At 52.7% G+C, this 17,284-nt stretch overlaps 1 protein-coding gene across 6 annotated transcripts in view; it reads left to right on the top strand.

Annotated features, from left to right (window-relative positions):
- LOC133351742 (protein bicaudal D homolog 2-like) overlaps window positions 1-17,284 on the top strand; it is a 55,933-nt gene that overhangs the window by 28,822 nt on the left and 9,827 nt on the right. For 2 of the 6 annotated variants that reach the window (XM_061567214.1, XM_061567213.1), the window contains exons 5-12: window positions 2,368-2,545; window positions 2,921-3,060; window positions 4,025-4,183; window positions 5,660-5,983; window positions 6,917-7,121; window positions 7,295-7,554; window positions 8,408-8,559; window positions 11,037-11,247. In XM_061567214.1, coding sequence (XP_061423198.1) covers window positions 2,368-2,545; window positions 2,921-3,060; window positions 4,025-4,183; window positions 5,660-5,983; window positions 6,917-7,121; window positions 7,295-7,554; window positions 8,408-8,559; window positions 11,037-11,247 — 1,629 coding nt within the window. Of the gene's footprint in view, window positions 1-2,367; window positions 2,546-2,920; window positions 3,061-4,024; window positions 4,184-5,659; window positions 5,984-6,916; window positions 7,122-7,294; window positions 7,555-8,407; window positions 8,560-11,036; window positions 11,248-13,320; window positions 13,365-13,973; window positions 14,118-17,284 lie in introns of all 6 variants that reach the window. The other 4 variants (XM_061567209.1, XM_061567210.1, XM_061567211.1 and 1 more) reach the window with 4 other exon arrangements.

The raw sequence follows: 17,284 nt of genomic DNA, 5'->3' as shown, positions 1-17,284 counted from the left end.
CCTCCATCGAGATCGTTCGCTGCCGTCTAAAGAGAGCACAGGAAGTATTTTTGTTTATTTCAATTAAAAATGAACGAGGAGCTGGCATGCCTGTCTGTTAAGGGGGTGCTTCAGGGAGCAGAGGTGGCCGGGTGGCTTCAAGGGTCAGAATGCTGAGCTGGCACCGCTGAGATGGTGGGTTTGAGGTCGGGGCGACCAATGGTGATTAAACTGGGTTGTCAAGTGCCGTGTTGAAAACGATACAAATAAAAGATAAAAGAGAAAGGTAGTCTCCCTTTCGTAGGAGATTTGACGGCACGAAAAAAACCTGGAATCGGCAGCGCCTGGGCTGCGTTAATAAATAACTGAAATTCATAGGAGCGACACTCAAACATGACTGCAATAGCACGCCTGCGGTAGTAACCGGTGCAATGAAATATGATTTTGAAGATGTTTTTACCACAAAAGGGATGAGCACATACCTTTTCCTAGTTTCTGTAGGCCAGTGTTTAGTGCATGCCGGCAAGTACCTAGTGCCGTTTTGAACACATTACGCCTACCCTCTGCAGCTTGCACTGGCTACAGGTCGACTTCCACATCCAATTCAAGTGATTAGTGCATGCTGGCAAGTACCTAGTGCCGTTTTCGACACATTACGCGTACCCTCTGCAGCTTGCACTGGCTACCGGTCGACTTCCACATCAAAATTCAAGTGTTTAGTGCATGCCGGCAAGTACCTAGTGCCGTTTTGAACACATTACATGTACCCTCTGCAGCTTGCACTGGCTACCGGTCGACTTCCGCATCCAATTCAAGGTTGCTCTCCGAACCTACAAAGCACTGCATGGTTTGGCCCCTAACTACCTGCAACACGGCATCTCCCATCATCGGGCACATACAATACAGTCTGTTCAACGGGAAGGGCAAGACTTGCCCAGCTCACGATTTTTCACCCGACGCTGGGGGACGGCTTCGTCGAGCGCAGCCCCAAAGATCTGGAACACGCCCGCTGCCACCAGACATTGGAAACGCGCATGTCTCGCAGTTCCATGGTCCATGCAAGACACATCTTTTCAGACTTTCCTGCCCGTAAAATCTAAAATGAAACGAACTGCTTCTTTACTTAATTGTTTTATTTACTACTTACCTTTCTTCTGGTACTCGTTGCGCACGCTTGCACTTTATTTGGCGCGTGGCTGTAATTTACTTTGCACAGTCGGTGTTAGCTGCTGAGGTCGTGACGGGTTTCATTCCGGTTACTCAATGCCCCCCGTACCGTTCCCATTGTGTTGTAATGGGCACTGACGCTTACTTTATTGGGGTGATATTGTCACGTAAAATAAAAGACTGATTAATTGACCGTGCCTGTAAGCAAGTGCCTGAAGGCCAGTGCCGTGTCCCCGCAGTTTTGTAAGCATTGCATGTGGCTGATGTTTTTCACAAGAACCCAAGCACACGCCCTTCAGAGAAATGGTCTTCTATGTGCTATGACAAACAGCCATTGCCTGGAATGTCACATCTTGTAAATATGTTTTCCTTTTAAGTCTGCTGTGTTATTGACGAATGTGCCAGGTTTTTTGTTGTTCGTGCTTATGCACCACTGCCAATGCAGAATCACACGCACAAAGGAACATGATATTTCTGCGATAGTTACTACATGACTCATTGCGAAGGTCACCTCATGTTGTATCCGTCCATCCTCTTGGTTCCACCACCAGGACATCGTTCGAGTGCTACGATGACACCCCACAGAATATATCACTTCATATTAATTTCCTTTTCCTGATGAGCGATTCTTCAATATCATGTTGGTTTGTTGAAATTTTCAAGTTGATTTTGTTCAGCCAGGTGAGAACTCAAGAGACTAGAATGAGTCTCATTTTGCAAGAGTGGCCAACAGTGGCCTGGGTCACCAAAATGCCAATAGAAAAAAACAAGCATTAGTTTGTTTGACTGCTATCTCTCATGCGGGGGTGGGAAAACCTACTGCCCGGTAGGCCTTATCCGAACCACTACTTCATTTTATATGACCTCCAACCGCATGGGACCGACCAATTAAAAACGGACCTAACAAACGATATTCACCCGTCCATGCAAGCATCTTGGTAGCACTAATCAGATACTGGAGGGTGAATTGTTTGAACCTGGAAACAACACTGCGTTTCTTATTGTAGCGGTCTTCATCACTTCTGTCACTCCATGGGGCCTCTCGCAGTCACGTCAGTGGCTGAGCTGTGCGCATTAACTTGTGGTCGCCCACCAATGGTATTTGAAAGTCCTCCTTCGGTAAGGGATAGGTTCGCCACTCCTGCTTCAGTGGATCGACTGATAAAGTCGTTCGGTGGATGATGGCTCGTGTGTGTGTGCGCATGTGCGTGCTCGCGGCAGATGGAGCGGGAGAAGGCGGCGCTGCTCGTCACGCTGCAGGAAGCGCAGCGGCAGCTGGACCACATGAAGGGGGCGCTGTCAGAGCAGCGCGAGCGCGTCGCGCGCCTCTCCGAGCACGTGGGCACCATGAAGCAGCTGCAGGCACGGGCGCAGCGTGGGCGCGAGCCGTCGCAATCTGGTACGGTCGCGCGACGATCGCCAGCTCGATCGCTTAAGCGCTCGCTCGATCACCCAGTTTCATCTCGATCTTGCTGTCGGCGGCGACACCCTTGAAGCTCATCCTTGTTTTTTCGAGTTCTCACCCGGTTAAACAAAATCAGCTTGACATGACTTGGAGTCACGTCTTTCAACACTGCCGGCTTAGTTCTGTAAACAAGAGATCAGCACCACCTTGTCTTGATGCTCATTTGAGCAGGAAATTACATTGACAGTTTTACTTTTCATACTATACTGAACTTACAAAATCCCTGCTGTTAAGACACAGTCAGCAAATTCCATCGCTGCATTCGCACTCATCGCTGGGCTGCCGTGTGCCTTGCGAACGCTGTCGCAGGAGCCACCAAGGACGAGCGGGATGGAGCCGTGGAGGAGGGCGATGGATACTACGAGGTGGACATTAACGGGCCAGAGATCCTGGAGTGCAAGTACCAGGTTGCGGTCATGGAGGTCAGCGACCTGCGCAGTGAGCTCAAGGTCAGTCGGTTTTTCTTGCCACTGTTTATATGTCAATTGCGCTACTGGCATCGTATTGAACAAGACATTTTTATTTGGAATCAACCATCAAGGTGATGTCACAGAACTCCTTCTGAGATCTGTTCAAGTGGCATCTGGTCCACTCAGTAGAGGGTAGCACATATCTAACCGCTCTATCCTTGAGAGCAATGTTTGTTACTTGGTAATAACCAAATTAAGTGCAGAACCAATTTAATGTGATTTTTTTCTGCGATCTGGGATGGTGCTGTGGTGTTAACGGTCAACTCGCTGGACCCGCAATCCGTAGGTCGCCGGTTCAATTGTATCTCCCGGCGCGGCAGTTGAAGCTATGGGCTAGTTTTTTTAAATGCGCTTACCCCCCCCCCCCCATCCAACCATCAGTATACAACCACAGTTAGTTGATCAGCAGGCCGCTTGTGCTGGGGTGAAGTGTGGGTAATCCCACCTCTTCTAAGAACGTTTGGCCAGCATCGAAGTATCGACCAATTGCCCTCTAGTGGGGCTTGAATTCCGCCAGCATGGCCCCCGGTGGGGCACAACGGTCAGCGTCGGTCCTGCGGTGTAAGGAGGCATTACTTGTCATGCCAATTTTTATGCATTGGCTTTTCCTGTTGTCTGATTATTTTGTCATTATTATTCGCTTTTATCATAGAGTGTTCTTCATTTTATTGGCATTTCGAGTGGAGTTGTCGTTGATATTGTTATTATCAGCTTTCTATTTCGCTCAGATTTTATCTATACTTGTGAGTGTAGTTTTTATTTTTACGTACAGCGCTTGGAGATATTTCGATATGAAAGGCATTTTATAAAATCGAGGTTATTATTATTAATAAATGCCCGTCTAGTTGGGGGCTCTTCTGCCAACAGTGGCGTGAGCGAGCAATTGCAAGGCTGCTCCTATACCTTTCGTCTTTGTGTGCCGCCGCCGATGGCGATGACAAAGGTGACGAGAGAGCAGTGCACGGAGCTGAAGGAGCGCTGCGTCGAGGACAAGGTCAAGTTCGAGGCGGAGTTGGAGCTGCTGAGCGAGCAGACGACGTCGCTTCAGGAGGCGAGCCGAGCGAGCGGAGAGAAGATCTCCGCCCTGGAGAAGGAGCTCAAGGTAGCAGCCGCGACACGGCCCGGATACGCGAGCCCGACCCGCTTATGTTTTCGCAGTGCGACGGCGTTCTGGGGTTGCGCCTTGTGTCGTTTGTTCGGCACGGTGTCCTCGAATGTGTCCCTCCGCGTGGGGGCGGGGAACCCTCGCAAGGAGTTGTAGAGAGTCATTGGCATCTCTTTTGATGATCGTCGATGCGATGACTCGACTCATCAGGTAACACGAAACTCGCTGGTGGAGAAAACAAAAAAATAAATAGGTAAATATGGCAGTTGTTTTGGTTTTTCAGCAAAATGGAGGACAATTTATCGACGAGGTTTTGCGGGAGATTACATCCAACATCATCAGCTCTTAACTAAATCTCAGCTCTCCTGGAGTGAAAAAGCTTGCTGATCTGGGTCCTGAAGTAGGTTCCATGACATCAACAGGACAGTTTTGCAGGTGAAGAGATATTAATAATTTGCGTTGAATGCTGGTTGATTGGGAGTGATTGGCATTATACCTACACTGTCTTACGCAAAGTAAACTAGTTATAAATCATAATATTGGTTGTTAAGGCCTGCGTATAAGAGACGGAAATTTTTGGCGCCGATTTAGCGACGCGATCGACTGTATTTCCCTGCGCAAGGTTACGAATGAAACGAGCCGAGCGCTCTTGCCAGGTGAGAGCTCGGATTGCAGGTCTGGGCGCCCACTGCGATTTTTTTTATTCCCCCCGCCCCACCCCGGCGGTATTTAAATTATTTCATTTATTTTAATCTCTCCTAAGGGAGCGGGGGTGTGGGTACAAAGCCTTCCTGGTCGAACACAGGCTCATGAATTTTTAAAGTTGAGAACCAGCAAGTCGAGAGATGGAACGGACCCAGAGATTATTGTGTCTCTACAGAATGGGTGGCGGTGGTCGTGTGTATATATTTGCCTTTGTATGTCTCTGTGTCTCTGTGGAGCAGCTTTGTAGTTGTGGGTAGCTTGCTACATTACGAACCCAGTTACCCGAGTTCGATTCCTGCTCATGGCCAACACCAGTGACGATTATCTGAATCGATCCTGGACCTCCCGTAGGTCAAATGAGTACCCGATGCAGTGTGTAAACATCGCCACTTGAGAAACAAAGGCAGTTTGGCGTGGTGCTGACCACCCATCTCCTCGTATGCCCTGCCAGTCTTAGATGTTCGTAACAGCACTTGCCCCAAAAGTCTGTGAAGCCTATACGGAGTTTTTTTGTTTTTGTGTATGCCATATGTATCTGCGTCTCTTTATGTCGAAACAAATGAAGTACGCACCACCCCACTGTGACTCCCAATGTACCGATCCTCCAAATAAACCTCATTACGATAAGTGGTTTTTTACCCTTCTATCTGGCAACAAAACCACTTATCATATTTTTACTGGCAAATGAGGTTCCAATGGTGTAAACCTCATTACCTCTGCCTCCTCTCCTCCTCCCCCTCCTCCCCCTCCTCGCTGTTGTGCTGCCAGCGCGCGACCAAGACAGCGACGGAGAGCCAGGGCGGCCTTAATGTGGCACAGGAGGAACTGCTGTCGCTCAGCGAGGAGCTGGCGACGCTCTACCACCACGTGTGCATGTGCAACAACGAGACGCCCAACCGCGTCATGCTCGACTTCCACCGGCAGGGCCGCGGCTCGCGCGGCGGCGGCGCCGGCAGCACCGGCGCCGGCAGCGGATCGGCGGCGGCGGCGACCGCCACCAAGATGGCACGCATAACACGCATGCTCTTAGCAATCCAACACCTCCGTAGACTTCAGAGCCAGTCCGGAGCCACAGGAGCCGCTCCCGAGCTGGCACGCGTAACGCACAACACGGCACTGACTAACTCCCCTCCCACCTCCCCGCACGCACGCACTTGCATGTCACTCACTCAATCGCTCGCACACTCACTCGCTTAGTCGCTCACTCACGGGAACTGCTGTCGCTCACTCACGGGCCACGCAGTATCCGGCCCTGCAGTATCCGGCCCTGCACTCGCTTTCTGCGCGTGTGTGTGTCACCGCCTACCTCTCTTGGCTTGCCTTTCTTCTCGTGCTGTTTATGCATTGGGTTTGTTTACTGGAAGTGCAGGACGTAACTGAGAAATTGGAAACTTTTTTTTACTTGTGATTTCCGATCTGATGTAAACTGTCAGTGCAGAGGGGCGTGTAGGCTGATGGGGACAGTAATGTAGTAGGAGAGTCTGTGGAGAACTATTCACGTACACATGAGCGTGATTGTTTCAAAGAAATGTGTCCGTCTCTGACACGTGACCTAGCACGATGGGATGGTTGGTGGAGCCACCGCACTGGCAGCTCTCCCTCCCACCACCCTGCCCGGCCTTCAGCCTCACCATTCAGCTGGTTGTGATTTAAGCCCATCCAGTAACAATAATGATAAAACGCAAGTAAAGTTTGACAGATTGGGCCATTGCCGCAATCAACTGCACTACACAAGCTGCCACATCTGTCACTGTAGTTGTGGTGATAACTGAAGCTGAATAAATAACGGCTCCTTTACCCATCCACTGCTGGATGAAGGCTCCAAGATCTGAGCATTGCGGGGTAAGGCAGAGGATAATGAGCATCCTCCCACTAAGCGAGCTTTAACTGGGGGAATTGGCGCCGCACCTTCTCAACGAGCGATTGACCCCATGCTTTCAATTTCCAACAGCAGTTGCCCCACCAGCGACCACCGCTGATTGCGCGTGTGCGACATCTCCGCTGTGCCCTCCCGCCCCCCGCCAGGCCCCCGACGGCAAGTGCTCACCGCTGCTGCCTCACAAAGCGGTGAAGCAGCACGAGGAAGGAAGTGGTGACTCGGAGCCAACGGCGGCTGCACCGCCGGGTGGCAGGGAAGGAGGAAAGGGAAGCACAGCGCCGGCCGCCGCTGCTGCCGCAACAGTCGCCGCGCCGTGCTGCCCCGTGTCGGAGCCGATCGCCGATGGACCTGGTGAGTCGCGGCAAAGTCATGTCGCCACTCACCTGACGCTCACCACCTCCTCCGATGCCTCCGGCTTCACCCCGCTCATCTTCATCCTCGCCCGCACTGTGCTCCCCCTCCCACCTCCTCGTATTGCCACACGACGGTTCACCAATCAAACCTCCGCGCTTGCGTTTCCGCAGGCGTGGAGCCCCTGCGACGGGAGGCCATGACGGTGGACAGCCTGGTGGGGATGATTCGCGACCAGCTGCGGCACCTGCAGCGCGCCGTGGAGCGCGCCGCCGAGCTGAGCCTGCAGCGTGCCGCCGCGCACGAGCTGGCGCCCACGTGCGACCGCGACAAGGAGGCCCTATTGGAGGAGATGCTCAAGCTCAAGTCGCTGCTGAGCACCAAGCGCGAGCAGATCGCCACTCTGCGAACCGTGCTCAAGGCCAACAAGCAGGTGGGCTCGCCGAACTTTTGTTGTTGCTGGTGGCTGCCCAGGTAGTGGTGGTGGTTGGTTGGTTGGGTGGTTGGGTGGATGTGGTTGGCCAGGTGCTGGTGGTGACTGCTTGCTGGGTGTGTGAGTGGCACTGCAGGGACAATGTCATGAGATAAATTATGTCGTGGCTGAGAGCATATTTCCTTAATGGTGGAGTCGGCAGCCGGGCCTGAGCATTAAAAGCATGCTGACTGAGCCAAGTATTTATCACCACTTAAGAATTATCATCTGGTAATAATCCTGTTCGTTTGTCCATTTCTCATCCGTTGCATGACGTGCGTGTGTCTACGTTTCGCCCATTGTAACCGCGCTTTGTGACGCATCCGCGAATTTGGGTATTTGGTTGTCCGTACTTATAAATTTTAATCGCCCTCTTTCAGCTTCGCGACCTGGTTGTCGGTCACCCTGATCACCCACCCCCTCAAGGCTATAATAAACTCAGGCAATTCCAGGCAATTGTTGCCGGCAATCATGGCCAGCATTCGTTCTAAAAATATAAGAACAATTATAATATACCCAAATTTGAGGCTCCTCTGATCCCTGCTTTTACATGCAGACAACCAGAAATAATGCTTCCAATCAGATCACAGATAACATGATTACCCAAGGGCATGTTGTACCGACCAGTTTATCAAACACGTTGGGTGTGCCTTATAGGGGTTTTCCAGTCATCTGGAGACCGGATGTCCGGGTGGCCACCTTTTTAAAGTAATCGACAACAACGAAAACGTAGTCTATTTCAATTTCTGTTCGGTGAATCCGCTGTACGTCCCGGTTCTCGTTAACCGTATTGGTGGTTGTCGCCACCGAGCAGACGGCGGAGGTGGCGCTGGGGAACCTGAAGAGCAAGTACGACAACGAGAAGTCGATGGTGACGGAGACGATGATGAAGCTGCGCAACGAGCTCAAGGCACTCAAGGAGGACGCCGCCACCTTCTCCTCGCTACGCGCCATGTTCGCCACGAGGTACCCTCACACAGAGCTGCCCTTCCCTGCCTGCCCTCGCACCTTCCCCCTCCACCCGGTCCCGCCCTTTCCCTGCCCTTATGCTGACTGGCCCGGCCTGTCTCGGCCGCTGCTCAGCGCTGGAGAGCCAAACACTTTGACTGGAGCCCTGAAGCTAGCACTGCAGCCGATCTGTGGCTGTGAACCAATTCTGTCCAAAACCCTGTCCATACCCATCTGCTTTCTCTCGTCATTAATGATTGAGTTGAATCGTGAAAATTGATGGAATTGCTCTTGGGGCGCGGTGGAAGAGTGCTGCTCCCCAGTGTGGATGGTGGGGTCACTTGAAGCGATTTCAGAAGCAGTTCCATGATATCTTCTTCCACGGACCGGTTCTCCGCACCTCTGTGCGAGGGATCCGAATGGATTCATCGTCTCGTGCCATGTCGCCGATGGCACGATGGGGAACAAACTTGGGGTAAAAAACCAAAGAAATGTTTTTTAAGACAATTTAAATTCGTTCAGCTGAAGTCCTGAAACCTTCTGGTTGGTCCAAGCTTCTCCTGCGAGATGACAGCCAGAGCGGTAGAGGACATCGATCACGCCGTCGGCTCCCCCCCCCCTCGCCCTCCCGGCCCGTTACTCCTGGCACCGCGCCGCGTATCTCGGAGCCTAATGCGCCTGGCGACCAGCTGACTGCTGGCCGTGGCTGTTAAATGGAACCGCTGACAGTTCCCCGCCAACAGTTTTGTTCATCTTGGAGTGAAGAGCCACGGGGTGACCGTGAGTCGCTGCTTCTCTCTCGGTGACGGCGAAACCAGCTGTGGAAATTCTATATTCCTATGGCGAGCGTCGGTATACATCCTAATGCCACTTAGAAGCAACCGCTCAGTGGTGTCCCTGCCAATATATTTACTGGACTTCAGAGCTAAGAATTGCGGTGTGATTATGTTTGAAGGAGTGTGAGGCGATGCCACTCTTTGTGGGTGTCCCTGAGCTTCTTTCTGCTAGTCCATTGCTCCCTTGGCATGGCCAATTCTTGGAGCGGTCTCTGCACTTAATCCAGCAGTCGATTGACAAAGAGGCTGCATTTAATGGTGACGATCTTGTTTTGACCCATGAACGTGACACGTGAACCGAGATTCAAAAACTCAACGAGTCTCCCTGCAAAAGCGAGCGTCAGGAAGTGGCGCACGTCTTCATTTAGTGGCTATAGGTTAGGTGGCGGCAATTCTGCATTTCTATGGCCGGGGACCAGCATATGCTTGAATGCACCTGACAGTTCTTCTGGCCGTGGCTTTCAAAGCCCCGTTAACGGCGTCCTTGGCAAGTTTAAATTTACCACGAGTCTCTCCACTCCTCGTTGTTGGTTGGCCCCCTTCGCTATGTTACTGGATCTTGAGCCACCCGTTCCACGGTGACAGCCGCTGTTGTTGACTTGGCATGTCTTGGAAGAGAGGGGGTGTGTTGAGCCTTAATCGGACGTAGTTGGCCTGTTAGGTTGAAGTTGGGCTGCAGGTTTGTGTGCTGCTGCTGCGTCTGCTGTTGCATGGTCCGGTTACATTTTGTGCACCTCGCTATTCGGTGAATTGTCACGATTTGGGTGTCGGGATTGGATTCAAAATGCGAGTCCCTTTTTGTCTCATTTTTATCGTCTCGTTTGTGTTGTTGCATCTCCTGCTTTCTTTTTCCTTTCTCATTAGTAGTTTTCATTTTTTTGCTTCATCTTTATCATTCGCATACAGTTTTTACAAATTGTAAATATGTTTTCACGTGCACGACACGATGCACTGTATCATGAACGTAAGAATCTTCTTTTATCCATGGATGGACGATACACGCCGAGAATTTGGTATACGGCTCTTATAAAATTAGATTTTTTACACGGATGATCCCATTTATACAGTTTCACGGCTATTTAAGTCGGGGGGGAACTACGGTGCGTGATCACAGCAGCGCAAAGCTGCAGGCATTGTGCCGTTGTCCATCGTGGTAGCGTGCCTGTTTGACGCTTGGCAGAAACGCTGGGCGGTCCCGGTGAGTTAGCTTGGGACCTCCGACCACGCCCGCTGTCGGTGCCTGTCGGAATAACTCGAGCCTGCATTGTTTCTCCATGTGGTGCGTGTGGCCTGCGCGTGCACACTCCACCCACTGCCACCCGCGCCGCCCCCGCGCACGTTTTTCGCGAGCATCCCATCTTCCGCGAGCTTGCGGCGAGCGCGCGTAGGTCCGCGTGTCGCCCCCCCATCCCGCCCGGGTCTCCGATCATCTCGAACGCGCGCTTGCGCTTCGCTTGCTCACATGCTCGCGTGTGCGTGTGTCTGCGCGCGTGCGTGTGTGCGCGTGCGTGTGTGCGCGTGCGTGCGTGTACCTGCGTTTGTGTACATGTGCGCATACGCCCGACCACCCGCTCGCTTGCCTGCCTGCACCCGCCCCCCGACCTCCCTACTCCCCGCCCCCCTCCGACTCCCGCCTTCACCCCCACGGCGTGACGACAGGTGCGACGAGTACGTGTCGCAGCTGGACGAGATGCAGCGGCAGCTGGCGGCGGCGGAGGACGAGAAGAAGACGCTGAACTCGCTGCTGCGCGCCGCGATCCAGCAGAAGCTGGCGCTCACGCAGCGCCTCGAGGACCTCGAGTTTGACCACGAGCAGACGCGGCGCGGGAAGCCGCGCGCCGGCCTGCGAGCCAAGGCCCCCAGCCCCAAAGTAAGTCAGAGGCACGGCGCCACGGCCGACGGTGTCACCGCCGCTGTGCAGGCCATGTTTAACGCGTCGGCCATGGACGGGGCAGCGGTGGTGGCCGCGATGGCGGCGGCTGAGGGCAGAGCGGTGCAAGCAGCGACGGCTGGCGGCAGACGACCGCCGCCGGCCCAGTCAAGGCCCAACGAAGGAAAAAACGCACGAAACAATACGAAAGTGGAGAACTCTTGAGTTTTATTTATTTTAGTTGACGTCTTTTTATTTTGACTTTTCGGTGAAGTGTACATAGGGTGGCGGCGAATATTGTGGCGCGTCAGAGTGTGCGGGTCGCGCGGGTGACCGATGTGCTCGCACCCGCCATGTTTGTTAAGTAAAACGTTTGAAGGTCACCTCGCGGACTGTGCCTTTCTTCCCTGAACCGCAAACACAAACTTTTAAAATCAACCTTCATTTGTACCCTACAGAAGTTCTACGTACGTAAGTTCTACCCTTAACGCATCCCCAAAGCCGCAGTAACTTGAAATTAACGCCTTTTTTTTTTACGACTACTACACAGTTGTATTCCATTGTATCTTTTGCAGTTTCGTAGTGTTGAAAATTAAATTACCGGAGAAAGACTATTCAGTTGTGCCTTAACGGAGTTTGGCATTCTGTCAGGGGGCCGGAGGCCGCTTGGCCGATGAATTATTTGGAGATGCGACCGCAACTGACAATTTAACGATTGCCTCTGTCGTCGATGATCTGGGATTGCGAGCCGGCCGCACAGCGAGCAACTCACCCTGTTAACGCGCGAACGCTTCCACTTAACCCTCCTATTGGCCTGCACCGACCGCGATTTCTAACCAAATTAATGCTGTGACGCCAACCGCTCGGCGCCCGCTTTTAACCCAGGCGGCACACTCCACTGGCGCGCCAGCGTGCTTCAGCAGCAGCGAGTGCCTTTTGCAGTGGCGGCGTTTCACACGGGGGAATTTTAACCGTGCTGACCCAGCCTTTTCCGCACGCCGAGTCTAAATTTGGCCCGCGTGATGCGGAGTTGCAACCGCCCCCCTCCTCCAAGCCCACTCCCTCCTCTCCCCCACCCCCTCATCTGCCTCTGCGTTATTACGTGTCCTCTTTGTGGAGGTTGAGTTAAGGATGGAGTAGAGTCCCGCTCAGAGGGGAGAAACAGAAGCTGGGATCAGCTGAGAGAGATAGCAGGCAGCCAGACTAATAAGTGACCGAGTGAGTGGGAGACTGGCTGGAAGGGTGGGTGGGCAGGTTGCTCATGTGTTTTAGTGGTTGTGTAGTACGGTGGATGGGTGGGTTGGCTGGTGAACATCTGAGGGGGTGAGTGACTTCTGCTCAGGTAGCTCAGCGATAAGCTCGGTGAATGGCTAGATAATCGATTGGCTGGGTGCAAAGCTGAATGCGTGTCTTGATTGGTTAACTGGCTGTTTGGGTGATTAACTGGGTTATTGATTGGATAGGTGGCTGGGTTGGTGGCTGAATGTTTAGCTCTGTGTTTGGGTTACCAATTGACTGGGCAGTTGTGTCGTCAGGGTTATTGGCTGGGTGGGGAACTGGATTGGTGGCTGAATGATTAACTTCGTTATTGGCTGTGTTATTAGTTGGCTATCCGATTGGCTGGGTGGAGTGGGTGGCTGGGTTACTGGTTGAATAATTTGCATAAATTATTGGCTCGTGTTATTAGTTGGCGAGGCTATTGATTGGTTGCCTGATTGGTGGGGTGGTGTAAGCAAGCGGCAACATAATTTTCCCGCAGTCTCTTTGCGCATTGCCGTGCAGCGTGGCAAGAATTCCGGCACGCTCAAGCGACAAACACTGCAGACGCCATCCGTCCTTCCGGCCACTGCCCCACGGGGTGGGTGGGGAGAGGAGAGAGGTCCCACAGGTCACCCCCTCCTCCCACTGGCTCCCCCTTTCCCCCACAATGCAGCTGTTGTCTCCCCCCTACCCGCCCCGCTGCGTTGTGCTGTCGCGTTGGGTGAGCGCCACCTCGCGTCCGCATCTAATCGCCCGTCTCTTAATGGACTCTACGTAGATTGTGAGCAGTCTTATCCAACCCTGTCGCCACAGTGCAACACAGCAGTAGAGAAGAGGCCGTCTCCCAGTAACTACAGGTAAAGGAACACGACTGCGGGGGGGGGGCGGGGAGGGTGGGGGGGAGGGGGATAGCATTTGATTCAACAAAACACACAATTGGGGGGTATTGGTAATGTCAATTATGGGGAAAGATAAGTAAAAAAATGGGGGAAATGCAGAATCGCCGCTGGGGTTGATACTGTTTGCTGGGACGGGGCCGACCGGTACTGGAGGTCATGGTGCACTGGGGCCGACGTGCAGTGTGGTGTTCGGCGCAGTGCGGCGTGCGGCGGCCGAGAACCGCCATGCGTTTATTCCTACGCCGGTACGTGTGCTCTCGCCGCTTCGTAAATATAGCGTCGAGCGCACACGGTGGCGGCGTTCTTGTGTGCGTGTGGCCCGCGCGTTATATATACACGCGTTTTTAAAAATAAGATAAATTAACCTCGCGCGCTCGGCCGCCTGCACTTGCGCCGCCGGTCTATTTCGACCTCCCTGTATCCAGGGTCCCAGTTTGCACGCGGGTTCCCAGTGCCGAGTCACGTGCCCCCACGTTGCTTTCCCGCGTTGATCAGCTCCGTCCATTTCACCGTTTCGCTTTCCGCCACCGCCATTTCCCAACCCCCACGCCCCCACCTTTGCATCAGGCCCTTGACGTGGATCATTCCGCCGTGGACGGCTCCGCAACAGCGGTCGCCGTCGATAAACCGCGCTGACGACGGCGCGAGCAGGGCCGCGAGCCGGCCGCTCGCCCGGCACGTGGCAGTGAGCGCGACCGGGAGACACGAGACGTAACGCGCGACGCGGCCAGAGTGTGGCGCGGGCGGATTGTCGGCACGGCGAAGCGTCGGCGTCGGTCGCGCGGCAACCCCCGGGCGAAGGCGGCGACGGGCCCCCGCGCGACCGGCGCCAGGCGGCTAAAGCCATCGTGGCACTCGCCGTGCGACACCGTTCACGTGGCACAACTCACGCGGCACAACTCACGCGGCACAACTCGAGCGGCACAACTCGAGCGGCACACTCGACTCCGGGCACGGCTTTGGCGCGGTTCGCGTGGCGCCCCGTCCGTGGCGCTTGGCGTGCCGCACCTCACGGCTGTGCATGCCGCTTACCGCATGCATGGTCTGGCAGCTCCTGCGCGAGCAGACAGACGTTCCTTCAGCTGTGAACACGTGAGCGGTGCGACCACAGGTGACGTCGTTGACCACAGGTGATGATGTTTCGGTCCTTGCGGTGCCCACATGCTCACTGTGAAATTGGAAAGAAGCGGGTTTCTCGCTGGGCCACAGATGTTTGACGACAGCACGAGTAATGGCACTCGGGACAGACGCTGGTTCTCGTCGTTAAAGCCTGGAATATGTCGGGGTGGCCGCCCGGGTGATTTAGGATTTTAAAGACACTGAGCCGTCACAGCTGAGAGCCGAGGTTCTTGTCCCCCCTAGTCTCGCTCGCAGGTGGAGCGAGTAATGGCCTTGTTGCCAATGACTGCTCACACAACAACAAAAAACATCACATTCAATGAGCTTTTCACCTGATTCCGCAAATATATGAGGTCTGAGAAAAAAAATAGTATTTATCTCTGAAGAAATCTTGTTGTATTGACATTTGCCCCTTCCACACTCTGAGCCACATCAAACCTGGCCCAGAATGTGGATAAGTGGCTTCCGTAGAAATAGAGCGGTGCTGCGATGGGATTTTATGGGGCTTTTCTGTAACACAGGGTGGTCCACTGCTATCTTCGAGAATATCGAATGGAAATTCCTTTTACCTGGTGAAATTGCGCTGCCGGCAACGATTGGAATTTAACTGAATTGTGTTACGAGTCTGGTATTTAACCTCCTGGCACTCGCCAGTCATTCAGTAACCGACGACGCTGATTCTGTACGCCCAGATGAAGAGTTTCAGCTTCATCATTTTATAATTGAGTTCACGGCCACTACCGCCCCTGCAGAATAATTGCAGACAATCAGGACCGGCAAGTCAGGCCTGCTTGAGAGAGCTCGTGCAAAAACATTGATCGCTTTTCAGAGATAATTGAGCTGCCTGCAGGGCTGTCACGTGACAATGTTGCTGTTACACCTCAGCCTTCTATTGATTGCGTATCGCACCTCCCAAGTTGAGTCGGCCAAAATCACACGGATTTGTTTGTTTGCTTTGGCCGCGAGTCTGGTTCAGTTCCCAGCAGAGCTTCCGAATCGATGCTGCCCCGAAAAAAATCGCCTGATTACGATAAGAATTAAACGACATTTTCCTTGCGATATCCCCTTGGCAGCGGTCCACAAGCACAGGTATAATAATGAATTAACAAACTCGTCAATAACATAACCCGAATAGGAAAAAAGATACGTACTGTATATTTCACAGCTGACGTTTCAGGCAATAGTCCTCTTTCATAGCAGAGCTCAATGATGATAAAAAGGTTGACGCGCTGGCTGACCTGATCGTAATATAATAATATTATGATCAGGTCAGCCAGCGCGTCAACCTTTTTAATATAATTATATTACGATCAGGTCAGCTAGTGCGTCAGCCTTTTCACACACAGGAAGTATGCCGCTGCAGTGCACTGGTCTCAACAAATGGGCTTGCGATCCCGGCTATCACTCAAATCCTAACGAAGAGCATGCCAGCTGATGCCTGAGTGCCATTGTTTATGCGTCGCTCGCCTCGTGTGATGAGCGTATAGAGGCAAATCGAGAGGTGTCTGATAGCAGTAAGCTGACCCCGTTACCAGTGAATCGGTGAAGGTATATTGTGTAGCATTGTGAACAACCCATTTTCACCCATGGGGCCGTGGCGGACACGTCAAGCCTGGACTGATAACAGCTCACCACAACACCGCATAGGCACATTTTATTGTTATGATTACAAAACGATCACGTGTTGTTTGAAAATACCATGGGACACCTGGGTTGCTGGATTCATACTTATTTATTTACTGAGGTTGGGGGGGCGGGGTGTGTGTGGCAAGTGGTGTCACGGTCAGCACAATGTACGATGAATCCAGCAATTTGTGTTCGATTCCCGGCCACGGCTAACATCAGTGGTGAGCGATATCTGAACCAGTTCTGATACATAGACGCATATACACACACGCGCACACGTGTGTATATGTGAATATATATTTACTTGTATGCAGTTCAGTGTAAAAGCCTCGCGTGTGTATATCACGTTACCTGTGTCGCCCGCCCATGTTGGCATTCTTTTTCACAAGCCTTGTCTGCATTGAGGAAGCCAATATCTCAACCCTCGCTCTCTTCATCGCATGCCGGAAGTCCTCGTGTCATCGGCATCGTCGCAATGAAGAAACGCTACCGCCCTGAAGAAATAGCGCTGCAGCCAATCGCCAGCCATGACACCCTGACCGTCAATCCCACCCGTGAAATGTAAATGAGCCGAAAATCCTACAAAAGGTTGGGAATTTGTTGCTAAAATAAAAAATATCTAAATTATTAGCTTTCTTCTGAAACTCAATCCTAATGCAGACTGTCTGAAATGCAGCGCCTTCGTGAGAGCACTGCACTCCAAGAACGGCGTGAATACCAAATGTGCATCCTGTTCGTTGCACAAAACCCCCTCCGATTGGCTGCTGCGGTATTTTTCGGAGCTGTAGTTATTTTTCGCAACATTGCCGCGCATGTCCGTGTGTGTGCACGTGTGCACGTGTGCACGTGTGCGTGAGCACACAGGTGTGCGTTTCGGAGAATTTGACGGCATTTAAACAAAACAAATCTGTTTGATACTGGTTTCACCACTCACTTGCTTCATGCGCAACTGAGACCGGGGGGGACGTGAGCAGAATTTCTAGTTTCACGCCGGGTAACTGCGGGAACGTGGCTGGGTTTTAATGACTCTCGTCAGCAAGGGGACGGCCAGACATTTTCATTCATCGACCAAGGGTGAGAACTGGACACTGGTTGTGTTCGGTGCGGTGATGGTGGTCGTGGTTATCCAGGCA

Source organism: Lethenteron reissneri, chromosome 38 (genome assembly GCF_015708825.2).
Source record: "Lethenteron reissneri isolate LAM-NWPU_2019-01 chromosome 38, ASM1570882v1, whole genome shotgun sequence".
NCBI lineage: Eukaryota > Metazoa > Chordata > Hyperoartia > Petromyzontiformes > Petromyzontidae > Lethenteron > Lethenteron reissneri.
This window is presented reverse-complemented; position numbering and strand designations above follow the sequence as displayed.